The 26,154-nt window shown below is 40.4% G+C and overlaps 2 protein-coding genes across 7 annotated transcripts; both read right to left on the bottom strand.

The window, feature by feature from the left end:
- Nucleotides 1–1,198: 1,198 nt before the first annotated feature.
- On the bottom strand, nucleotides 1,199–22,730 carry LOC132711715 (uncharacterized). 4 transcript variants are annotated; one of them, XM_087884456.1, is made up of 2 exons: nucleotides 22,627–22,730; nucleotides 1,199–4,512 (listed from the first exon to the last, which is right to left on the bottom strand). In XM_087884456.1, the coding sequence occupies exon 2, from the start codon at nucleotides 3,693–3,695 to the stop codon at nucleotides 2,898–2,900; it is 798 nt and encodes a 265-aa protein (XP_087740582.1). In that variant the 5' UTR covers nucleotides 3,696–4,512; nucleotides 22,627–22,730; the 3' UTR covers nucleotides 1,199–2,897. The 4 variants fall into 4 exon arrangements, with proteins under 4 accessions (XP_087740582.1, XP_060547300.1, XP_060547301.1 ...); XM_060691317.2 differs by lacking the exon at nucleotides 22,627–22,730 and adding an exon at nucleotides 7,161–7,376; XM_060691318.2 differs by lacking the exon at nucleotides 22,627–22,730 and adding an exon at nucleotides 6,614–7,267.
- On the bottom strand, nucleotides 9,036–23,517 carry LOC148115789 (uncharacterized). Of its 3 annotated transcripts, none has more exons than XM_087884385.1 (2): nucleotides 23,319–23,517; nucleotides 9,036–12,288 (listed from the first exon to the last, which is right to left on the bottom strand). In XM_087884385.1, exon 2 carries the CDS (start codon nucleotides 11,588–11,590, stop codon nucleotides 10,223–10,225), a length of 1,368 nt encoding a protein of 455 aa, XP_087740511.1. In that variant the 5' UTR covers nucleotides 11,591–12,288; nucleotides 23,319–23,517; the 3' UTR covers nucleotides 9,036–10,222. The 3 variants fall into 3 exon arrangements, with proteins under 3 accessions (XP_087740511.1, XP_087740510.1, XP_087740512.1); XM_087884384.1 differs by lacking the exon at nucleotides 23,319–23,517 and adding an exon at nucleotides 22,627–23,066; XM_087884386.1 differs by lacking the exon at nucleotides 23,319–23,517 and adding an exon at nucleotides 22,631–22,739.
- Nucleotides 23,518–26,154: the final 2,637 nt, after the last annotated feature.

Genomic DNA, 26,154 nt, shown 5'->3' with positions numbered 1-26,154 from the left:
GGGGCACTAGATGGGCAAGGACACTGCAAGAAGGGGAGGGAACCAGGAGGAAGGATCAGGCTAAGGAGGGGGGGGAATCCCCAGATGCAGGAAGACTCCTTGGGGTGAGGAAAGACACGGCTTTTCCCCAGCTGCTCCCCTCTCCTTCTGAGTCCTTTACTTGCCAGGTTTTCTGCTCTGTGGAAACTGCTTGCCTTATATAACCATGTAATTTGGAGAAAAACGGAAAATCATCAATAAAGGAGAATGTTTGTAGTTCAGGTTTGAAATAAGGGGTCCTTGGTGGTCACACTGAGCTTGCTGGTTTTCTTGCAAATGTTTCATTGCCCAAACTAGGTAACATCAACAGTGCTAGTGAAAATTGGAAAGGGGAGAATGTAGTGGAATAACTAGAGGAAGCAGGACTGGCTTGATCGATTGTAAACAGCGGCATTTTATTCCAACAACTCAAGTCTCTTTGGAGCTCAACCAACCTGCCTCTTGTGCACACCAATCTCTCTTCCCCAAAATGCTCTGCAGGCAGTTATTGGAGCTCCCAGGCCTGTTCCTTGACCTGAGAATCTTTTATCTCTCAATATATATCACAGAACTCTCTTGATCTCTTTGTAATGATGTTTGTAAACACAGTGGAAAGCTTATTTTTTAGTGCAGATTATGCAACCGGTAAAAGAGCTAAAATTAAAATTGAAAACATCCATGGATAGGGCTGTTCCCTTACATGGGCAGAGAGAAACAGGGATGCAGCAGTCACCAGAGAGGGAATCTGGGCATGTAAGAGAGGCAGATTCAGGTGCTGCATCTCAAAGCAAGCCCACCTGGACAGGGCTGTCCATTGGCCAAGCCCACCTGGACGCCTCTCTGGTCTGTCACCCATCTTTCAGATGCCACTAACCTCCTCCTAACATGGTTCAAGCCCTCGGAGGGAGCCCCTCCAGCCACAATTCCTCTGAAGTCAGATCTCCCCAAGTCCTCTCCTCTTCCTCCCCTCCACACACTGGGAGGCTGAGTCTCCCCAGAAGCCACAGGGGAACATGGAAACATTGGTGCCCAACCTTTCAGAAAACACCAGGACACTTCACCCTGGGAGCTGGGCTGCACCAAGGCGTCGGGCTGAGAGGAAGGAGAGGAGCTTGAAGGAAGGATTTTAAGGGGATTGGAGAGCCATTCACAGAAGCAGCAACCAAGGAGGACAAGCGACTGGATGGACCATTTTTAATGCAAAGTAAGTTTACTGCCAAGGGCATTCCCCATACATTCTCCCACATATTAAAAGTTTCTTGTCGTAGGATACAGGAAAAGAAAGTGAACATTCAAATCAACATTTTGGCCCCATAGGGCTCCAGTTTTGATTTGGCTCAACAACAGTAACTGTGAGAGGGATCCAGGACTCCTAGTGGATGGTTAATCACTTAAGTAGGAGCCTGGATAGCTCAGCAGACTAATGCATTGTAATTTAACTCCAGCTGTCTGCAATTAGTAAGTTCGAATCTTGCCAGGCTCAAGGTTGACTCAGCCTTCCATCCTTTCTAAGGTAGGTAAATTGAGGACCCGGTTTGTGGGGGCAATTAGCTGACTTTGTAAAAATATACAAAAATATGAAGGCTATTGCTTAACGCATTGTAAGCTGCCCTGAGTCTCCGGAGAAGGGCGGCATATAAATCAAATTAAAAAAAAAAAAAAAGTATCAGCTACCAGTGTGCTGCAGCTACAGAAAAAGCCAATGCAGTCCTAGTCTGCATCAACAGAGAGATAGTATCAAGGTCACATGAAGTGTTAGTACTGCATTATACTGCGCTGGCAAGACTGCACTGAATATTGCATCCAGTTTTGGTCACTATGATACAGAAAAAGATGTTGAGATTCTATAAAGAGTGCAGAGAAGAGCAACAAAGATGATTAGGGGATTGGAAGGTAAAACATAAGATGAACAGTTGCAGGAACTGTATATATCTAGTCTAACAGAAAGAAGGAATACGGGTGACATAATAGCAGTCAATATTTGAGGGGCTGATAGAGAAAAGAGGGGGTTGACTATTGTCCAAAGCAAGACAAGAACTAACAGATTTATCAAAAAGGAATCTAACCTAGAATTAAGGAAAAATTTCTTGTAAGTGAAACCAATTAATCAGTGGAATGGCTTGCCTCCAGAAGTTGTGGGTGCTCTATTTGTTCGGAATGGCCTAAGGTCCTCAGGGAACCAGTGGGAGTGGGGAAAGGCCCAAGGGTATTCTGTGGAGAAGGCCTGTGGGGGGAAGGAAAAGCCTGGTGGGACCCTGTAAGGGAGGAAAAGGCCTGGGGGGAACCAAGAGTTGGGAATCAGAGCAATAGGTGTCTTGGGGAGTTGGGAGACCTAGGGATGCCTGGGGGTGGGGCAAACCTGGGCCTGAACTAGCCCTCCATAAGTTTCCCCCAACACTGAGGTAGCCAGTGTCCTATTTAGCGACTTGCACATTCATTTAACAGCTGCATAAGAGAGATCAGTGGGTGGGGTTAGTTAATCAAAGCACTGTCGCCATTGCTAAATGCATCCATAAGAGGTAGGCCTCATTACAGTTGTATCTCGAGGATTACTTGTATGCTGGCTGGCGAATTGTGAGGATCAAAATCTGGTGGACCCCAATATAGAAGGCTGAAACTCCAAATGTAGGATTTCAATAATCTCTATACAAAAAACACCACCCACAGGTCGTTTTGAGAAATTTCACAAATTCTGTAAAAGGAAATATCCAATAACCTCAACACAGACAGGTAGTTAGCCTTTATCAAACTAATATTTTCCATTTTTTTCTCCCAACCTAAAATTATAATCCTGGGAGATGCTGACTAAAACGAATCAAGTCACAATTCAAATTGTCAATTTCTCACTTACACTTCCAATCGGAAATCAGAAATGGAATTCAAGCCTTCTCTAAACCTGGTAGCGTTTGCCTCATATGTATTACCTTGTGTGCAATAAAGGATGATTTTCGTCTGAAGTACCGTTCACAGACAGGACATCTGAAAGGTTTTTCCCCTGTGTGTAGAACTACATGACTAATAAGACTAGATCTACTACTGAAATCTTTCCCACAATCCGGACATTCGTATGGTTTCTCTCCTGTGTGAGTCCTTTGGTGTATCACCAGGCTGGAATTCTGACTGAAATGTTTGCCACAATCAGGACATTCAAAGGGTTTCTCTCCTGTGTGAGTCCTTTGGTGTGTCGCCAGGTTGGAATTCTGACTGAAACGTTTGCCACAATCAGGACATTCAAAGGGTTTCTCTCCTGTGTGAGTCCTTTGGTGTGTCGCCAGGTTAGAATTCTGACTGAAACTTCTGCCACAATCAAGACATTCAAAGGGTTTCTCACCTGTGTGAGTCCTCTGATGGTTTACCAGGTCAGAATTCTGACTGAAACTTTTCCCACAATCAGGACATTCAAAGGGTTTCTCTCCTGTGTGAGTCCTCAGGTGTTTAACCAAATTGGAATTCCAACTGAAACGTTTTCCACAATCAGAACATTCAAAGGGTTTCTCTCCTGTGTGAGTCCTCTGATGAATCACCAGGCTTGAATTCTGACTGAAACCTTTCCCACAATCAGGACATTCAAAGGGTTTCTCTCCTGTGTGAGTCCTCTGGTGTATCACCAGGTGGGAATTTGCAATGAAACCTTTCCCACAATCAGGACAGTTATATGATTTCTTTCCTGTGTGCATTCTCTAGTGTACCACCAGGTTGGAATTCCGACCGAAAGTTTTCCCACAATCAGCATATTCAAAGGGTTTCTCTCCTGTGTGAGTCCTCTGATGTATCACCAAGTTGCCATACTTGCAAAAGCATTTACTGCATTGGGAGCAGCTATAGGGGTTCTTCCTGTGTGGGTTCTTTCATGAAACACAAGGGAACTGGTGTAACTAAATCGTTTCCCACATTCGCTTTCCTCCAGTGTAGATCTTAGTATGCATAATCTGTGATTTGCTATGTGTGCTTTACCCACAATAGGCACTTCTATGGCGTTTTTCCACCACTGATGTTCTTGAAGAGATCAAAATACGTGTGTATTTTGTTGGGGGGTGTGCACTGAGGGAGTTCAACCAATCTCATTGTACAAATGTTGTGCACTGACAATAAAAATTTGAAATTTGTGGCCTTTTGTTCCATGGAGCTTTGATTCAAGCTACTGTTTTCTTCCTCACAGGGCAAGGCCTGTATTACTGTCTAGAGACCTGCATTACTTTCTACCTTTTGTGGCTATCCAATTGTCTTTTTCCGCCCCACTCACCGCTAGATATTTCCCTCTTTTTCTGAATGGAAAAAATAATCTCCTTTGCCATTTTCATGTAATCTATTGTTGAGTTCTGAATCCTCTGCTTTTTCCTGTTTGAAATCTTTCTTGATTTTCTTCCCTTTGTCTCTCACAAGCTGGGGAAAGAGAAGAATTGTGTGCTTTTCTGAAGGCTGAGTTTGCTTTCATTTTCAAAGTTGCTGGTCATTCTCAGTTATCCAGAGTGCTCTCATTGGTATCCTCTTCATCTGTAAGATTTAAATAAAAGTGTAAGTTTAAAATTGTTTCTTTATAAAATGGTTGCAGAAGATGTGAAAAAAGTATATATTACAAGTAAAAAGCAAACATGCTTGAACACTGGAAGACTATAACAGAATTACAGAGTTGGAATGGATCTTGGAAGTCTTCAACCCCATGCTCAGGCAGACAGCTCTATACCAAATGTTTTTATGATGTTGGTATCTAACATTGAATAAATTTTCAAGAATGTATAAAGGCACCTTGAATGTTGGAAATGTAACTAAAATTTTTTATCATTTATAGTGGACATGTGACAAAGAAATATTGGAGTAGGATTCATATCTTCATACAGAAGATTCTTAAAGAAAATATAAAGGTAAAACCATAAAGTTTTTTAGTGGATAAAGAACTTGAAAAAAATGAAACTTTTCTCTCTTCCTCTTTTCCTCCCATTTTTCCATTATTTTTATTTCTTCTTTGCACTTTTGTATTTTACGTTTTGATGACGTGTAAAAATAAATTCTTAGCACTGTAAAGGGTTATTACAAAATATATCTAGAAGTTCTTGGGATGGATTATACAATTGTAGATAGATTTATACAGAGAGAAGTACAAAACACACATCTACAAGAATGTACATATGTGGAAAATCCATGTGTTTTTAGCCTGAAAGCTGTCCCTAAACCCAAAATGGTTACAGTCAAACCTTCTGTGCTAATTTAAGAGATATGGGGGTTTAATTGATAAAATGATGCCTAAAGACTCTGCAAGATTTGAAACACCACTTTTGCCATGGAAGTCCTCAGTTCCAAGTAAGGGCAGAAAATACTGTCCACAGCCATTCTGGTGACATTCCTATTGAAGCAGTCCTCACTTACTGACTGCACTTGGGACTGGCATATGTGTCACTAAGTAGCCTGATCAGGAAGCATGATATCACATGAAAGCGCCAACTTAAATCTGTTCCTCTGCAGTTGTTAAGGGAATCACTGTGGGGCAATTTTACCTGACTGTGGCTGGCAACTTCCTGCTGGCATCCCCACCGATTTTGCTTGACAAGAATCTAGCTGGAAAAGTCACAAATGGGGATCCCGAGTGTGGGATGCTGAAACCATCATAAATGTGTTGGCAGAACTCAAATTGTTGCAACTCCTTTTTTCCACCTTCATAACCACTGGAATTGCTGACTTGTTCAGGTCACTGAACAAGTGCTACAATGAGCGCTAATTTGTGGACCAGATGTATATCTGCCTTTACTGTGCCATTGTAACTTTGAAGGTTCAGGGAACAAATGCTAAGTGAGGACTACTTATACAACTGAACATCCCAAAGGTTCTCAAAGCTATTTTTAAAAAAGTGCTGGCTTAAACCCAGTTGAACCTGATTAATACATGGATGGGGCACCAATAAGAATTGCTTAACGCATTGTAAGCCGCCCTGAGTCTCCGGAGAAGGGCGGCATATAAATCATTTTTTTTTTAAAAAAAAAAAAAGAAAGAAATCAAATGCTTATTGGCTAGTTCAGGGCTCAGCAACCTGTGTCTCTGGAGCTGCATGTGGCTCTTTCATCTCCTTGTTGCTGATCAGCTCCACAATTGATAGGGCTTTCAGTTAGGACAGGTAGAGGAAAAAGGATGCCCCGCTAGGAAGCAACTCTATGGTGGGGGAACCGACTTCCGGTCAGCAGAGAAAAAAGGACGCTGCGATAGGAGAATTTGATGTAGGACCTGGATTTCCAGTCGGGTCCAAAATTGAACGGGGGCTTCTGGTTAGGACCTTTGAGGCTCTTTGGGTGTTTACGGTTGCCGACCCCTGGGCTACATATTTGAAATAAAAAAGCAAAACTCCCAGATGAGATTTCTGGGGATTTCCGATATTATTGCCAAAAAAACCAGCAGGTCCATAACAGAACAACAGAGTTGGAAGGGATCTTGGAGATCTTCTAGATCTAGACCGATCCCCTGCTCAGTCAGGGGGAGAGCCCATACCATTTTTGATAAATGGCTGTCCAATTTCTTCTTAAAAGGTTCCTGAGGAACCTGACAACTCTGTTGTGCAAAAAATAGAGAAGATAATTAGAGGGTCAGCTATACTGGACTTAATACTTACAAACAGGAAGGTTCGTTTGAAGAGAAGAAATGAAAGAGGAAGAAACATGACTGGGGGCTTGAGGCGAAAACATGTGAAGAAAAGTCGTAGGAATTGGGTAGGTCTAGTCTGGTGAACAGAAGGATTAGAGGTGACATGTTCCAATACTTGAGGTGCTGCCACAAAGAAGAGAAGATTAACTTCTTCTCCAAAGCACCAGAAGGCAAGGCAAGAAGTAATGGATGGAAAGCAATGAAGGAGAGAAGCATCCTAGAAACCAGAAGAAATTTCCTGACAGCGACCAGTGGAAGGAAGGGCTTCCCTGCCCAAGTTGTGGGTGGTTCTCACTGGAGGCTCCGAAGAAGATACTGGACGGCCATTTGTCTGAAATGGTCCAAGTTCTCTTGCTTGAGCAGAGGGTTGGACTACATGACCGCCAAGGTCCCATCCAACTCTGTTTTTCTATATTCCATTCTATGTTCCGGTTGCTTCTCTGCTTCCACGCAGCGGAGGAAATCAAGCAGCCCTTCCTGCTCCCAGCCTCTCCTCCGACCTGCCCTCCACTCACCCACCAGCTGCTGCTTCGGCTCTTGGAAGAGCAGAGAAGCCACTCGGCGCACCACCTTCCTCCCGCGAGCGATCCGGTAGATCCAGCCCTCCCCTCCCCTCCCTTCTCGCAATGCAGTGCTTGATGGTTTTAACTCCTTAAGGCTCAGCCCCAGATGCCTCTGTAGCGACGGCTTCCTAGGCGCCGCTGATGTTGCCCATCTGACCGCCATCTCCCGATAGGAGGCCGTAAAACAGGCTCGTCCCGTCTCTACCTGTGAAGGCGTTTGCAAGACGTTTTCACCGATTCCACGCCCTCAAGTCACTTTCCACTCCTGGCAGCCGATGCGAGTGAAATAGTGAAACGTGACCCTTCTTAACTTGGGAAGATTAGCTACAGGCTGAGCCTTAAACGCTCATAAAGTTATTAAAGAATTACAGAGTAAGAGTTGGAAGGGACCAATTCTCCATGCAGGGACCCTATATTGTTCCGGACAAATGGCTCTCCAGTCCCCTCTAAAAAAACACGGGTGATGGAGCACCCACAACTTCTGGAGCCAAACCATTCCACTGATCAATAGTTCCGACTGACAGGAAGTTTCTCCTTGATCCCTTTCTGATATGTCTCCCTCTGGTCCTTCTCGTCCTACTCTCAGGAGCTTTGAAGAATACCACCCCCCCACCCCCGCTTTCTGTGTCAGCCCAGCTCAATTGTGGTTGTATGTCGAGGATTACCTGTAGCATCTTTTTATCTTCATTCTTGCAGAGCCTAAAGAATTGCTCTGAGCAACCTCCTCAATTTCCAGAGGAGGTAAATTTCCACCTCGATTATTCCGAGGCAGGCACCTTGGGCAAAACCCTTGGAGGGTGTTACATTGTAAAAAGCTGATCTAGAGATTCCTGATCTTTTTTTAGTGTGACTCTCAATGGAGATCAAAACTGCTCTACATCCTGTTAGAATAAAACTCCAGGTCCAGTTCCAAGCTGGGAATAAATGGAGGCTGTTTAAGAAAGGAGGTCCGTTTATTGATGAGCAGAACCAGCCTGTGGTTCCAGAGCAGCTGACCGACTGGTTGAATGAGTGGATGGATTTTTATAGGTTTCTGAGATGCTGCTGGGGTTGTGCTGTTTTGCTATTCTAATGGTGGTGGGTTAATCCTTTTATATCCTGTTTTTAGATGTCCCAAAGGTGCTTTTTCAGAAGGCAACTGGGCTTTTTACTTTGTTTTCTTTTGAAGATGTTTCCCTTCTCATCCAAGAAGCTTCTTCAGCTCTGACAGGATAGTGGGGAATGGAATCCTGTCAGAGCTGAAGAAGCTTCTTGGATGAGAAGCAAAACATCTTCAAAAGAAAAAACAAACAAGAAAGTCCAACTGCCTTCTGAAAAAATACCTTTGGGACAACCATGACAAACCCACTGGCACAACCAATGGCTGCTTTAGGGGTTGTAAAGTTACAAAGGAAACCTTAGGTGTCCAGTTTGAAATGTCCTAATTTTGACCACTCAGACTGGCAGTGCTGGAGAACACCATCGCTGAATCTGAGAAGAAGGCCAATCAAAACAGATCCAGTTTAGCTATTCTAATTTTTTAACTCTGCATAAAGAAATGTCATTCTTTCACAGAATTTAGGACTGAGGTAAATAGCAATGCAACAAATTAAGAGGCAGAAGCCTAATTACAGCTCACATCAGAGGCAGAGTGGCTGGATTGAGGTACTAGTGAAACTGAAAATTTAAATTTATAATGAGGAGGGAAATGAGGCTGAAGAAGACAGATTGGTTATAGAAGTGCAGAATGCAAAAGAGACAGATTACAGGTAGATTAACAATTGTAGTGTTAGAAACCCAATGTATGCGTGGAGAACACCACCACTGAAGAAGAATTGAGAAAAGGGCTTTGTGTTACAATTTTATTAATTTTATTATTAAACTTATTCACTGCACATCTTTTGAGGCCATTCAGAGTGCCTTGCCTTGCCCTAACATTCATAGCAACATTGAGGCCACCCGATTTTTTCCTTGCCAAAAGATATTGATACTTCTTACATTACACAATGCATTATTAAAAATGAAAGATTTTCCACCATTCGACTTTTTCCTCACATTGCCACCACCAAGGGGATACAATAGAAATGTCAGAGTGCTGTTATTACCCAGCAGCCATCAAAGGGAAAAAACCAGGCACTTCCAAGAAAATAAGATCAAAGCAGGAGTTGCTAATAAAACTTTTAGATCCTGTCATCAAAGCCACGATCCCTTTTCTCAACTCAATATTTCTTCTAGATGCAAAGGAGAGGAGGCGGCTATGAGGCCTGGTGGGGTGGGAGTCAGGCCTAAGGACTGCGGGGACGCAGCAGGAGAGGAAAAAAGCCTTTGGGGACCCTGTGGGTGGGGAAAAGGCCTGTGGGGACTCTGTGGGGAAGGAAACACCTGTGGGGGTCCTGGGAGGGAAATGGCTATAGGGACCCTGTGGGAGAGGGCAAAGCTTGGAAGGATCCTGTGGAGAGGGAAATGCTTGATAACAAACAAACAAACAAAAAAAAAAATCCCAGATAGTACACCTTTTTCAAATTAATATTTTCCATTTTTTCTCTCCAATCACAAGTCTACTTCTGAAATATCTTTCAATAAAATAAACGAGGCCAGAACTTAAATAGTCAATTTCTCACCTACACTTCCAATGACAGATCAAAAATGAAGTTTAGGCCTTCTCTAAACTCATCAACTTTTGCCTAATGTGGATTTCCTTGACTTTTACTCCTGTGTGTAAACCTACATTACTTATAGGCCATATGTATTGTTAAAATGGGGATTTTTCACACAATCCAGACATTCAAAGGGTCTCCCTCCTGTGTGAGTTCTTTAGTGTATCGCCAGGTTGGAAATCCGACTGAAAAGTTTCCCACAATCTGGACACTCATGCGATTTGTTTCCTGTGTGGGTCCTTTGATGTTTCACAAGGTTGGAATTCTGACTGAAAATTTTGCCACAATCTGAACACTCATGGCTTCTCTCCTGTGGGAGTCCTCTGGCGTTTCACCAGGTTAGAATAGTAAGTGAAACTTTTCCCACACTCTGGACATTCATATAGTTTCTCTCGTGTGAGTCCTCTGGTGTACCACCAAGTTGGACCTATGACAGAAACTTTTCCCACAATCAGGACATTCAAAAGGTTTCTCTCCTGTGTGAGTCCTCTGATGTTTAACAAAATTGGAATTCTCACTGAAATGTTTCCCACAAACAGGACATTCAAAGGGTTTCTCCCCTGTGTGAGTCCTCTGGTGTATCACCAGGCTTGAATTCTGACTGAAACATTTCCCACAATCAGGACATTCAAAGGGTTTCTCCCCTGTGTGAGTCCTCTGGTGTTTCACCAGACTGGAATTCTGACTGAAACGTTTCCCACAATCTGGACATTCAAAGCGTTTCTCTCCTGTGTGAGTCCTCTGGTGCTCCAACAGGTGGGAATTCTGATTGAAACCTTTCCCACAAACAGGACATTCAAAGGGTTTCTCTCCTGTGTGAGTCCTCTGGTGTATCACCAGGCTGCAGAACCAACTGAAACTTTTCCCACAATCAGGACATTCAAAGGGTTTCTCCCCTGTGTGAGTCCTCTGGTGTTTCACCAAATTGGAATTCAAACTGAAACATTTGCCACAATCAGAACATTCAAAGGGTTTCTCTCCTGTGTGAGTCCTCTGGTGTTCCAACAGGTGGGAATTCTGATTGAAACATTTCCCACAAACAGGACATTCAAAGGGTTTCTCTTCTGTGTGAGTCCTCTGGTGTATCACCAGGCTGGAGTTCCAACTGAAACTTTTCCCACAATCAGGACATTCAAAGGGTTTTTCTCCTGTGTGAGTCCTCTGATGGTTTACCAGGTCGTAATTCTGACTGAAACTTTTCCCACAATCAGGACATTCAAAGGGTTTCTCTCCTGTGTGAATCCTCTGGTGTTTAAGCAAATTGGAATTCCAACTGAAACGTTTGCTACAATCGGAACATTCAAAGGGTTTCTCTCCTGTGTGAGTCCTCTGATGAATCACTAGGCTTGAATTCTGACTGAAACCTTTCCCACAATCAGGACATTCAAAGGGTTTCTCTCCTGTGTGAGTCCTCTGATGTTTAACTAAATGGGAATTCAAACTGAAACGTTTGCCACAATCAGGACATTCAAAGGGTTTCTCCCCTGTGTGAATCCTCTGGTGTTTAAGCAAATTGGAATTCCAACTAAAACGTTTGCCACAATCAGAACATTCAAAGGGTTTCTCTCCTGTGTGAGTCCTCTGATGAATCACCAGGCTTGAATTCTGACTGAAACCTTTCCCACAATCAAGACATTCAAAGGGTTTTTCTCCTGTGTGAGTCCTCTGGTGTATCACCAGGTGGGAATTTGCAGTGAAACTTTTCCCACAATCAGGACAGTTATATGATTTCTTTCCTGTGTGCATCCTCTAGTATATCACCACGTTGGAATTCTAACTGAAAGTTTTCTGACAATCAGAATATTCAAAGTTTTCCCCTCCTGTGAGTCCTCTGATGTATCACCAAGTTGCCATGCTTGCAAAAACACTTACTGCATTGGGAGCAGCTATAGGGGTTCTTCCTGTGTGGGTTCTTTCATGAACCACAAGGGAACTGGTCTTACTAAATCGTTTCTCACATTCGGATAGTTTGTATGGCTTTCCTCCAGTGTGGATTCTAGTATGCATAATCTGTGATTTGTTATGTGAGCTTTTCCCACAATAGGCACACCTATGGAGCTTTTCCACCACTGATGTTCTTGAAGAGATCAAAAATACGTGTGATCTTTTGTTGCATAGAGCTTTGATTCAAACTATTGTTTTCTTCCTCACAGGGCAATGCCTGCATTACTGTCTACCTTTTGTGGCTATCCAATTGTCTTTTTCCTCCTCATTCACCTCTAGATATTTCCCTCTTTCTCAATGGAAAATGTAATCTATTGTTGAGTTCTGCATATTCTACTTTTTCCAGTTTGAAATCTCTTCTTGATTTTCTGTCCTTTGTCTCTCACCAGCTAGGGAAAGAGAAGAATTGTGTGCTTTTCTGAAGGCTCAATTTGCTTTCATTTTCAAAGTTGCTGGTTATTCTCAGTTGTCCGAAGTGCTCTTATTGGTATCCTCTTCATCTGTAAGATTTAAATAAAAGTGTAAGTTTAAAATTGTTTCTTTATAAAATGGTTGCAGAAGATGTGAAAATTATACATTACAAGTACAAAGGAAACCTGCCACAATACTGAAATAGCTTCTAATGTTAATTATGATTCATTTGACACATTGCAGATAACTGAGATCAAAGTTCAAATATACATTTAATCATGAAGACTTGGAGAAATGGAAGAATCTTCAATTGTCACTTATGGGAAGGATAGCAATTATAAAGATGAATTTATTACCAAGATTATTATTTCTATTTATTTGTTTGTTTGTTTGTTTGTTTTATATGCCGCCCTTCTCCGGAGACTCAGGGCGGCTTACAATGCATTAAGCAATAGCCTTCATACTTTTGTATATACCTGCTTAGTAGGGCTTTTTTGCCACCCCCAAGCAGTGTTCTATTTCTATACAAAGTCAGCTTATTGCCCCCACAAACCGGATCCTCAAAGGCTGAGTCAACCTTGAGCCTGGTGAGAATTGAACTTGCAGTAAGTGCAGTCAGCTAAGTGCTACTTTTAACAGTAGTTTAGTCTGCTGTGCCACCAGGCTCCTATTTTATCAATATTTCAGACAATACTGATAAAAATTGAAAATACTTATTTTCAATATCTAAATAAGATAATAAGGAAATTTATATGGCAAGCCAAAAAAGCAAGAATAAGTTTAAAAATGATTCAGGATACAAGATTACATGGAGGATTCAGGCTCCTGAATTGGGAATTATATTATCAAGCAGCAGCATTGACATGGTTGAAAGAATGGATTGAATTAAGAAATATAAGACCATTAACACTGGAAGGACATGATTTACAATTGGGTTGGCATGCTTTTTTATGGTATGGTAGAAGTAATATACAAACGTACTTTCAAAGACATTATTATTATTATTATTATTATTATTATTATTATTATTATTATTATTATTATTATTATTTATATTTATATACCGCCCTTCTCCTGAAGGACTCAGGGCAGTGAACAGCCATGATCAAATACATAAATATAAAAATTAAAAACAATTTAAAACCAGATTAAATACTTTGGCCCACAATTAAAAATATCCCATTAAAATCCAATTTAAAATTTAAAACAGTTAAAATTAGGCTAGCCTGGCTTGCTGTAAGAACAAAGTCTTCAGGGCACGGTGGAAGGTGCGCAGGCCTGGGATCCTCCATACCTCCGGGGGCAGCTCGTTCCAGAGGGCAGGAGCCCCCACTGAGAAGGCTCTTCCTGGGGGGTCGCCAGTCGACATTGTCTGACCGACAGCACCCCGAGGAGCCCCGCCCTGTGGGAGTGTACTGGCCGGTGGGAGGCTGTCGGTAGCAGAAGGCGGTCCCGTAAGTACCCAGGTCCTAACCCATGGAGCGCTTTAAAGATGTTAATCAACACTTTGAATCGCACCCGGAAGACCACTGGAAGCCAATGCAGCTCACGCAGGAGAGAGGTTACATGGGAGCGCCCCGCCGTTCCCATAATCACCTGCGCGGCCACATTTTGGACCAGCTGGAGCCTCCGGATGCTCTTCAAGGGGAGCCCCATGTAGAGAGCATTGCAGTAGTCCAGTCGGGAAGTGACGAGGGCATGAGTGACTGTGCGCAGGGAGTCCCGATCCAGAAAGGGACACAACTGGCGGATCAGGCAAACCTGATAAAAAGCCCCCCTGGCCACGGCCGTCATATGCCCTTCTAAGGATAGCCGCGCGTCCAGGAGGACACCCAAGTTGCGAACCCTCTCCGTGGGGGTTTATATAAGAAATGCATTGTTATTGGTATGGGGAAAAGTTAAGAGTTAAATATTATGTGAAAATACCAATATGGTTATCAACAATGTAAGCTTTAATTCACCCAAATGTTTTTAATCTTGGAAATATTGTTAGATATAAAGATTTGTTAACAGATAAGGTGGAGTTGAAAGGGAAACATGAACTGGAAGAACAGAGAATTGAAATGGATTGGTATATGTACATGCAGATACAAACAAAATATGAAAAGGATGTTAAACTACAGGGTTTTTATTTAGAGAAGACTGAGCTTGATAAGATACTCACGGGAACAGAGGATAAATTAATTAAAAAATGTTACAGTTTTCTACTAAATATAGAACTAGAGGAAGAACAAGTAAAAAAAACAATAATAGCCTGGGCAAAAAACTTTGGATATTCAATTTAATTGGATAAATGGCAACAATTATGGGAAAGAAATTATAAATTAACAATGTCCACTGCATATAAGGAAAATCAATATAAAATGTTTTATAGATGACATATGCCCCCTGAGAAACTGGCAAAAATGTTTAAAGATAAATCAGCTAAATGTTGGAAATGTCACCAGTTACCAGGTTCATATTACCATATGTGGTGGACATGCCCCGAAGCGAAAAACTATTGGAATAAAATTAAGTTATGGGTGGAGAAAATGATACAACAACGTATAGATTTGAAACCAGTGCTATTCCTACTGGGTATCTTACCAGAGAAAATTAGTAAAGATAATATATATTTGATTATACATGTAATAACAGTGGCAAGGATTGTTTATATACAAAATTGGAAAGCAGAGAATATACCTTCGGAGGGAGAAGTAATTATTTTTTTTTTAGATTGTGCAGAAATGAACAGTTTAACTATGATGATAAAGGAAAGAGAAGATTCAGAATATTTTAAGATATGGAATAAATTTTACTATTGGTTAGAAAAAAGATACAAATAAGTTTTTAAGAGAGATTGAAAAAAAATTGGTTGTAATTAGAATATTATATTAGTGGAAAATTTTTGTAATAGATTTGGTGAGATTGAAGACAGAAAAAGTAGAGAAGAGAAGAAACTTTTGAAGATAACACCGAAATGTCACATGGAAGAAATGAATGATGTACTAAATGTTTGTTGTCTTAAAAAAAAAACTTTAAATATATAGATATATCTATATATATCTATATATATCTATATATCTATATATCATCTATATCTATCTATCTATCTATCTATCTATCTATCTATACATACACATACATTCAAACATGAAATATACTTGTTGACTTGGGTCAATCACAAATTCTTCATGCTGCAATTATTGGGTAGAATCAATTTAATTTAAACTATGGTAGGTGGACATCTCTAAGTTTATATGGCAAGGGGAAAAAACCAAAAATTAAACATAAATTATTGCAAGGTGGTAAGGAGAGAGATTTGAGTTGACCAGATTTGAAATTGTATTTTGATGCTTGTTGTTTTCTGGTAATGAGTGAGTGACTCTTGAAAATAAGAGGTTCCTTGAGCTTGACAGGCATGAATAAAGATTTTGATGGCACAGATCTTTATGGGATGATAAGGTTAAACCAAATATTGATTTTAATCATCATTTTGTTAGACATGCCTTCCTCTTTGGGTGTCTCCCCAGGAAGCTTTTTTAGAAAAGAAATGGTGACGAGGCCAGACTGGGGGATTTATGGTCAAGTAATATCATTCAATTATCATGATCCTATCCTCAAATCTAAAGAGGGAGTTGGAATCAGAAGGATGTATGCCATTGATTTATATATTTACAATTGAAAGGCAAAAAGGACTATGGATACGATTTTGTGAAAAATGAATTGGAAATGAATTGTTGAACATATTAAGCATGCTAAGGTTTATAAACTGCTATTGAAATTGAATTTCAGCTTCGGCGACGGCGGTGCCTTTCGGAGCTCCGCCAGCCCCGCCGCCCGTAGAGCCGCTTCACTACTCAGAAGCGGCTTGAAAGCTTCAAAATCCTAAGGATTGAAGAAGTAGAGATCGCAGGGTACAGGTTGAGCCCCCGTTGTCCCCCAGGGAATTGTTTCTGGGGAGAGAACGGGTGTGGCTCCCTCCCAACCTGCGGAAACTCCGGGCGACGTGGGACGATTTTGCTTCCGCAAAACAAGCCGGCTGCAGGAAACGTAATCTGAAAAGAATCAGCTTTAACAAACAGCGAACCTATCTGAACCCTGAAATTTGGAAACGCAAGTATCAGCGCTTTGTTGACTTTTCAAACTGAGACAAATTTGAGTGAGTGAAAGTGCTTTGAAAAAAACATGGCGCTTAGCCTTAAAGTTAACGAGCCAATGAGTGTGGATTGGTGAAGTTATTTTGTGTTACAAGTTTCCAAGTTGTTGCAAAGTTGCCTTGTTTGCTATAAGAGAAGCAAGTGGAAAATTTCTCCCTTTCTAATATTGGACTTTGTTTTACTTCAGCTTTTAATTGATCAAATCTGGGGGACTTTTTTAGAAGTCTTTGTGCAGGAGGGAAAGGAAAAGGAACTTCCCTTTTTAGAAAATCCAGACTACATGGCAGGATGGCTTCAAAGAAGCAGGAAGGGAAGGCAGTAGGGGGGGGATCCCCCACACATAAACAAGAAACGCAGCTTCCCTCTGCACAGCAGTTACAGACCCAGAAAAAAGAATTTGATGTGGGAGATTTAAAACAATTTATCTCTAAAACTCTGGATGATAAATTTCTAAAATCTCAACAGGAGATAGATGATAAACTTCAAAAATCACATCAGGAATTTATGCAGGAAATTAATGAAGTTAAAGATATGGTGAAACAGAATCAAAATAAGGTGACCAAAAAAATATCAGAAGTGGCGTCTGGCCTGGCAGAATTTATTGGGAAAGTTGATTTTAAAGTTGAAGAATTTAAATCAGAAGTTAATGTCAAGATGAAAGACAATGATTATAAAACTGATGAAGTTGACAATAAAATGCAGAGAATTGAAGATGAGATTGTTATGATACAATTCCGGGCGATGGAATTCGCCATACGGCTTCGGGGAATTCGAGAGGGGGAGAGACAGGATTTGAGACAAGTTTGTTCTGAAGCCTTGGCCAAGATTCTACAAGTTAATCCTGATGTGGTATTTCACAAAATAGATAAAATCTACAGAGTGAACTCTTGGGTGGCCAGACAAAGACAACTGCCTAGAGATGTGGTCATATACTTTACAGATAGAGAAATTAGAAATGATATCCTGCAAAAATCTTTTCATACTTCAGTACAAGTGGGGGGTTCACGACTTGAAATCTTTAAAGAATTACCTCCTAAAATGCTGAAAGCCAGAAAAGAATTTGGTTTTCTTGTTAAGGAATTGAAAAATTTACAGATACCCTTCCGGTGGGACGCACCAGCTGGGATAATTTTTAGATATAAGGGAGAAGGATATCGGTTGAATACCGTGGAGAAGGCACAACACTTTTACACTACTATTCTTAAGGAAAGAACACCATCTCCACGTACATCCACAGTTTTGGAGATTAAAGAGAGTGAAGAGAGGCACTTGCAAGAACAGTCCAAGCAGGAATTAGAAGTAGCGCAAGGTGCAGAAGGAGGTTTTCTGAGTGAGCCCTTGTTTGATTCTTCTCCAATTTTGGACTTGATTCAGTTGACTGAAGTTAAAGATCAACGTATAACTAGAGCTCAATCTAAGCTACTTAAACAAAAGCAACAACAACAACAGGAAAGACAAGACAAGAAGGCAGTTAAGAGTACTGTACAAGAGAGTGGAGCTATGGGAGGAGCGAGATCGAAGCTTTCGGATGATCTTCAAGCATTTTGCTCTGTGCTCCAGAAAGAGGCTGATGATCTTTAAGTGTTTATCTTGGAATGTCAATGGGTTGAATTCAGCACAGAAAAGGAAGAAACTATTTACATATTTGAAACAATTTAATAATGATATAATATGTTTACAAGAAACGCATATCACAATTCAAGATCAAAAATATTTGATAAACTCAAAACTAGGAGCACATTTTATATCTTCAACTTCGCAGAAAAAGAATGGTGTGGTTATTTATGTAAATAAAAAGTTAACAGCTAAAGTTATAGAAGCAGATCAAGATGGTAGGTTTGTAGCAATTGAATTGTTTACAGCAAATGGCCAAATTCTTTTGATTGGAATTTATGCTCCCAATCAACAACAGGACTATTTTTATAAGATGTTACATACTAAAATATTACAATGGGACTATAGATCTATTTTAATTATGGGAGACTGGAACGGAGTAATTGATTCTAAACTAGATAAAAAGAGTTTGGCAAAGTCTAGAATTAGACTACCACAGACTTTTTTTGATATGAAAGAAGATATGGAACTAAAAGATGTTTGGAGAATACATAACCCAAAAGAATTGGATTACACTTTCTTTTCTGATAGACATAGATCCTTTTCTAGGATTGATTTTATCCTGTTGTCAAATGATCTACTTGTTAAGACAAAAAGAACAAAGATTTTTCCAAGAACTTTGACTGACCATAGCCCTGTATGGATAGAAATTGAGATGGATAAGGTTGAGAGACGTTCTTGGAGATTAAATGAGAACTTGTTTAGATATGAAAAAAATACAATAGAACTTAAAAAGCATTTGAAAGAATTTTTTGAAACAAATTTGAATAAAGGTACCCCAATTGAAATTGTTTGGGACGCAAGTAAAGCTTATATGAGAGGGGTACTTATCTACATGAACTCTAAACATAGACTGTTCCGACAAAAGAAAAGATCTGAATTGGAAACGGAAATAAAGAATAAAGAACAGTTACTTATTAAAAACCCAACAGATGAAAGAATACGAAGTGCTATAAAATTTTTGAAAGACCAATTTCAAATGCTTATGGCGGAACAAGTTGCAACAAACTTACAATATGCGAAGCATAATACATTTTGCAACGCTAACAAACCGGGCAAATGGTTGGCTTACACATTGAGGAAAAAACAAAGTATACGGACTATTGATAGTATTGATATTGGAGGGAAAGAAATTTTTCAACAAAAATTAATTAAAGAAGCTTTTGTGGACTATTATACCAAACTATATGCCAAAGAGGAGGTGCAGAATGGACTTATAGAAAAATATTTAAATGATAAGAGAGTTACAAAAATTACTGATCAACAAAAGGAAAGAATGAATTATCCTATAACAGAGGAGGAGATAATAGCAGCAATTAAACAGTTAAAAACAGCCAAAGCTCCTGGCACGGATGGTTTGACCGCAGTGTATTACAAAACTTTACAAGCTGAAATGGCGGGACAACTTAGAGATTTATTTTGCAATATTCAACAAGGGGGTAAAATACCCCCATCATGGACAACTGCTTACATATCTTTGATACCAAAAGAACAAGTTGGTCCTAAAAAACCAGAGAATTATAGACCAATATCTCTTTTGAATACAGACTATAAAATCTATGCGAAAGTATTAGCCAACAGGTTGATGCCAGTAATTCAAAAGGTGATTCATGAGGATCAAGCGGGATTTATTGAGGGCAGATATATGAAGGACAATGTAAGGCAAGTAATAGATTTATTGGAATATCTTGATAAGAATAAACAGATTCCTGCAGTGCTGGTTTTTTTGGATGCGGAGAAGGCCTTTGATAGAGTGGATTGGAATTTTCTACTAAAGACTTTAAAAAAGATGGACTTTGGGGACCAATTTATACAGGCGATTTCAGCAATTTATCAAGAGCAAAAGGCACAGATTATTATTAATGGAAGTCTGACGACAGAGTTTAAAATTGAAAAAGGAACAAGACAGGGATGTCCGTTGTCCCCACTTTTATTTATTTTAACATTGGAAGTCTTGCTAAATACAATACGGGACTCTAAAATTTTGAAAGGCATAATGATAAGGCAAGAGGATTATAGAATAAAGGCATTTGCAGATGATCTGGTTGTTACCCTATCACAACCAATGGAATCAACAATCCTGATGAAGGACATTATACAAGACTATGGTAGAGTTTCAGGTTTTAGACTGAATTCAAAAAAGACTAAAATGATAGTTAAAAATATGACACAAGATCGCAAACATGAGCTTGAAAGGAGGGCAGGTTTTGAAATTGTACCTAAGGTAAAATATCTTGGAGTTCAGGTTGCAGAATCAAACATGAAATTGTTTCAAAATAATTATGAGGTGTTGTGGCGAGAGGTTCAGAAAGACATGGAGACTTGGAAAAAGCTGCAACTGTCTTTACTTGGAAGAATAGCAGCAGTTAAGATGAACATTTTGCCAAGATTTCTGTTTTTGTTTCAAATGATTCCGGTGCTTAAAAGTGATAAACAACTGAAAGTTTGGCAGTCTGGTGTGAATAAGTTTGTCTGGAACGACAAGAAGCCGAGAGTGAAATTGAAAATTATGCAAGATGTTCCAGAAAGAGGAGGCCTTAAACTCCCAAACCTACAGTTATATTATGATGCAGCAGCTTTAACTTTAACAAGTGATTGGTTTGGAAGTAAAAAGACTGGAATATTGAATGCAGAAAGTTTTGATCTTGAATTTGGATGGCATGCTTATTTATTTTATGACGACAAAGTAGATAAAGTATTTAAAAGTCATATACTTAGAGACTCTTTGATGAGAGTTTGGAAGAAGCACCGACTCAAATGGGATTATAAAATACCGCTATGGCTGGATCTTGGTCATACTTTGTGGAATACAAATATAATGTCACTCGGGGGGTTTTTATATAAAGAGGTTCTTTTCACAGATGCGGGCAGATGGCAGCTGAAGACATTACAGACACTGTTGGATGAAGGGTTTAATTTAACTTGGTTACAATATAATCAATTACAACTGAGATGGAAAGAGGACCAAAAAACTGGTATTATGTTGCATGAGGAAGAATTGGTTAGACATATAAGAGAGAAAGGTCCAATGCATATTAAAAGGCTTTATAATGTTTTGTTAGAAAGAGATTCAGAAACGGAATTAGTTAAAGATTGTATGATTAAGTGGGCACAGAATTTTGAAGAACCAGTGATGCTGGAAACTTGGGAAAAAATTTGGGTTCAGAATGTTAAATTTACACAGTCGCAAAACCTGAGAGAAAATTTTTATAAAATGTTTTATAGATGGCATTTAGATCCTAAAAAGTTGTCATGTATGTACCCTAATGTTCAGCCAAAATGTTGGAGATGTGAATGTTTAGATGCTACGTATTATCATGTTTGGTGGACCTGCAGGAAAGTTAGGGCTTTTTGGATAAAAATTTGGTGGGTCATGCAGAATGTTTTGAGGAAAAAAATTCAATTTTCTCCACAGTTGTTTTTATTGGGTATAGTTAAGGGTTTTACACGGGGTGAAATAAAACTGATATTGTATATGATAACAGCAGCAAGATTGTTGATAGGTAAATATTGGAAGAATGAAGCTTTGCCCACTATCGAAGAATGGACTTTGAAGATGGCTAGTTTTGCAGAGATGGCGAAGATTTCAGCATATTTAAAAGACTGTCCACAAGAGACTTATGAATGGGAATGGAAAAGGTGGATAGAATATGTTCAGAACAAATACCAAACTAGAAAGTATCAAATAGCTTTTATTTGAAAATAATGTATTAGAAATATTTTAATGTAAAGAGACAAAGAGGAAAAATTATACAGGGGGAGGGATGGGTTCAAGCTTATATATCAGTGTTATTAGTTATGAGTACATAATAGGGAAGTCTGGGGGGGGAGGGTTAGGGAGGGTTAGGGAGGATGGGAAGTTTGGGGAGGGAGGTGGGGGGGGGTGAAAAAAGGGGTGAAAATGTAATTGTAAAACTTTTGCAATAAAAAAAAAAAAGAAATTGAATTTCAGCCCTGGGGCCCATCTTTTCTTTTGGATCTTCAGGGCTGCCACATTTAGTGCCTGGGAAATCGGGAGTGGGGATTGTGAGCTGGTTGAGATATATAGCCATAACAATATTCTTTTCTCTGCTATTTTTTAAAAAGTGCTGGCTTAAACACAGCTGAACCTGATTAATACATGGATGGGGCACCAGTAGGAAATCAAATGCTTGTTGGCTAGATATGAAAATAAAAGCAAAAACCCCAGAAGACATTTCTGACATTATTGCCAAAAAACCCAGCAGGTCCATAACAGAACAACAGAGTTGGAAGGGATCTTGGAGATCTTCTAGATCTAGACCAATCCCCTGCTCAGTCAGGGGGAAAGCCAGTACCATTCTGGATAAATGGCTGTCCAGTTTCTTCTTAAAGGTTCCTGAGGAACATGATAACTCTGTCATGCAAAAGATAAAGGAGATAATTAGACTATACTGGACTTAATACTGAACAGGAAGGTTCCTTTGAAGAGAAGAAATGAAAGAGCAACCAACATGACTGGGGGCTTGAGGGAAAAACATATGAAGAACAGTTGTAGGAATTGGGTAGATCTAGTCATGACCGCCAAGGTCCCATCCAACTCTGTTTTTCTATATTCTATTCTATGTTCCGGTTGCTTCTCTGCTTCCACGCAGCGGAGGAAATCAAGCAGCCTTTCCTGCTCCCAGCCTCTCCTCCGACCTGCCCTCCACTCACCCACCAGCTGCTGCTTCGGCTCTCGGAAGAGCAGAGAAGCCACTCGGCGCACCACCTTCCTCCCGTGAGCGATCCGGTAGATCCAGCCCTCCCCTCCCCTCCCTTCTCGCAATGCAGTGCTTGATGGTTTTAACTCCTTAAGGCTCAGCCCCAGATGCCTCTGTAGCGACGGCTTCCTAGGCGCCGATGTTGCCCATCTGACCGCCATCTCCCGATAGGAGGCCGTAAAACAGGCTCGTCCCGTCTCTACCTGTGAAGGCGTTTGCGAGACGTTTTCACCGATTCCACGCCCTCAAAGCCAGTTTCCACTCCTGGCAGCCGATGCGAGTGAAATAGTGGAACGTGACCCTTCTTAACTTGGGAAGATTAGCTACAGGCTGAGCCTTAAACGCTCATAAAGTTATTAAAGAATTACAGAATAAGAGTTGGAAGGGACCAACACTCCATGCAGGGATCCTATACTGTTCCGGACAAATGGCTCTCCAGTCCCCTCTAAAAAAACACGGGTGATGGAGCACCCACAACTTCTGGAGCCAAACCATTCCACTGATCAATTGTTCCGACTGACAGGAAGTTTCTCCTTGATTCTAGGTTGGATCCCTTTCTGATATGTCTCCCTCTGAAGAATAGGCTGCCCCCTCCCCCCTTTCTGTGTCAGCCCACCTCAATTGTGGTTGTATGTCGAGGATTACCTGCAGCATCTGTTGGAAGAAATATCTTTCTGGGTTCAGTTCCAAGTGGGGAAAAAGACACTGGATTCATGGAAGTTGCTTGGAAAGAAGGTTAATGGTGGACAGGATCGCATGCCTTGAAGATGTTGGGTGAAGAAAAAAAAGGGAAGAGATGCTGAGAGTGCCTGAATTTTATACTCTCTCTGGGCTTTTGAATTTGAGCTTGTCTGATTGGTTGCATGACTCCCATGGGGCCATGCAGGGGCAATCTGTAGGCTGTCCTGAGTCCCATGCTTGGTTGAGCCTTGCTGTGTGATGTAATCTTCCCAGCTGCCATGTGGAGAGTTCTGTTGCTAGATGGGTAGAGGGCTAATCCTACCTTTGTTGGATCTTGGGTGAGAGCATTTGCCTATGAATAGACCTAGCAATCTCTTTATCTCTTAAGTGAGGATGATAGGGGCTATTAATAGTGAGTCCATTTCCTGCTTAAAAACATGTTTCTCCATTTGTCATTCAGGGAAATATAATATTCTGCTTTTTTAATATTTCCTGAAATATTTCAGTCTTCTAGGAGAGAGGTGGGTGCTAACTTCCTACATATCTTTTTATCTTCATTCTTGCAGAGCCTAAAGAATTGCTCTGAGCAACCTCCTCAATTTCCAGAGGAGCTACATTTCCACCTCGATTATTCCAAGGCAGGCACCTTGGGCAAAGCCCTTGGAGGGTGTTACTTTGTAAAAAGCTGATCTAGAGATTCCTGATCCTTTTTTGGTGTGACTCTCAGTGAAGATCAAAAATGCTCTACATCCTGTTAGAAGAAAAATCCAGGTCCAGTTCCAAGCTGGGAATAAAATGGAGGCTGTTTAAGCAACAAAGTCTGTTTATTGATGAGCTGAACCAACCTGTGGTTCCAGGCCAGCTGACGGACTGGCTGAATGAGTGGATGGATGTTTATAGGTGTAGGAAGTTAGCACCTACCCCTTTCCTAGAGGAATGAAATATTTTGGGAAATATTAAAAAGGCAGAATATTATGTTTCCCTGGATGAGAAATGGAGAAGCATGTTTTAAAGACAAAGCAACTTCCACCTTCCTGCCTGCCCCCCTTTTGTCAATAGGCCAGAGGCAGAAACTCAAAACATCTTTCCAAGCAGTCTCCATGTTTCCAGTGTCTTTCACCACTTGGAGCTGAACCCAGAAGGATATTTCTTCTTACAGAAGTTAGCACCCACCCCTCTCCTAGAAGAATGAAATATTTTAGGAAATATTAAAAAGGCAGAATATTACGTTGTCAAGCCCTGGCTTGCCATATCTGGGGGGTATGGGGGAAATGGCTGCCGGGGGCGGCGTGACGGCTGCGGGAGTGGCGTGGCTTCAGCACCTGACGTCCCAGGTGCTCCCAACGGCTTCTTGCTCCTTTGGCCAGCGGGCCCTTTTCCATCAGCTGAGTGGTGCTGATGGTGGCACAGTGGAAGGGCGGAGGACTGTGAATCGCCGTTTCGTAGCTTCTGTGGTTCCTAATGGCTGCACCTGCGCCATGATAGCCAGGGAGACCCAAGAGGAGGAATAAACACAGCCGGATGCTGGCTTTGGGGGTGGACTGGGCCGTGGGCATGCCTATGTTAATTCAGAGCTATTTACAACGCTGGCAGTAGCTCCCAGCGCTGACTTTGTATCTGCCAAACTCAGTCCTGCCGGACTGCGGCCGCATTAAAACCTGCAGCAAGTAACCTTGTTTCCGAGTTTGATTTGCCTGGAAAGGAACGCCTGTGATATATTTCCCTGGATGAGAAATGGAGAAACATGTTTTTTTAGGCAGGAAACAAACTCACTCTTAATAGCCCCCACCCTCCTCAATAGCCCACAGCAGATGTCTGCACTTAAGAGATAGCTAGGTCTATTCCTAACCAAATGCCCTCACCCAAAATCCAACAAAGGTAGGATTAGCCCTCTAATCCTAACTGGAGCGGAATTGGTGAACACTGTATGGAACTGGGTGAGAAGAATCCTTTTTATTTAATGTGTAACTCCAAAAGAATATCCAGGAAAAGAGAGACTCATAATTATTTTTAAAATGGCTGCGACTTAACACCTTGAGTAAAACTTTAAAATGGAAGGAAAAAGAATCAAAGGTAAGAAAACAGAAAATTTGCTAAAAATACAGAAAGTTGGATTTTCAAATTGGACAGGCGTTTGTTTTGGATAGGCATTTTAAAATGCTAGAGTTATTTACATAAAAAGCTAACCATATTTATATTTTGGAGTATTCCAGTAAAATTGGATAAAAATGGTTAATATTGAAATCTGATTTAAGATTGCCACCTGCTGCCAAAGGAAGGTACAACATATTCCCAAAATCCTGGAAAGACTTGGCTCTTGGAGATCTAAGTGTGATAATAACATTAATGACAGTTAATTTTGAATATGTTTGAATAATATGGTGATGGGTATAAAAATAACATATTGAAATATTGAAGAATCAAACAATGGAAGATTATAACTTAACATAAATATATGTATTATTAGTAGAACTATATAAGTTTGTTAAATGTAACAAATATGATTACCAACGTTCTATTTGTAGTAAAAGGAATGATATTCAGAATTTGATCATCATAAAAACAACATACTAAAATATTGAACAACTTAATAAGGAAAGATTAGAATTTAACAAAAACATGTGTATTATTAGAATTATGTAATGTCAAACGTAAATATGATATTATTATATTTGTAGTAAAATGTGACTAGAAAGGGAATATATTTAAATATAACAGTGGCATAACTAAAAATGAGATTATAATTTAATATAAATGTGTGTATTACTATTAGAACTATATAAGTCTTAAATACAATAAA

Source organism: Pantherophis guttatus, chromosome 2 (assembly GCF_059756535.1).
Source record: "Pantherophis guttatus breed Tessera chromosome 2, ASM5975653v1, whole genome shotgun sequence".
In the NCBI taxonomy this organism is placed as follows: domain Eukaryota; kingdom Metazoa; phylum Chordata; class Lepidosauria; order Squamata; family Colubridae; genus Pantherophis; species Pantherophis guttatus.
The sequence above is the reverse complement of the archived record's forward strand: the minus strand, read 5'-3'. Positions and strand labels throughout refer to the sequence as shown.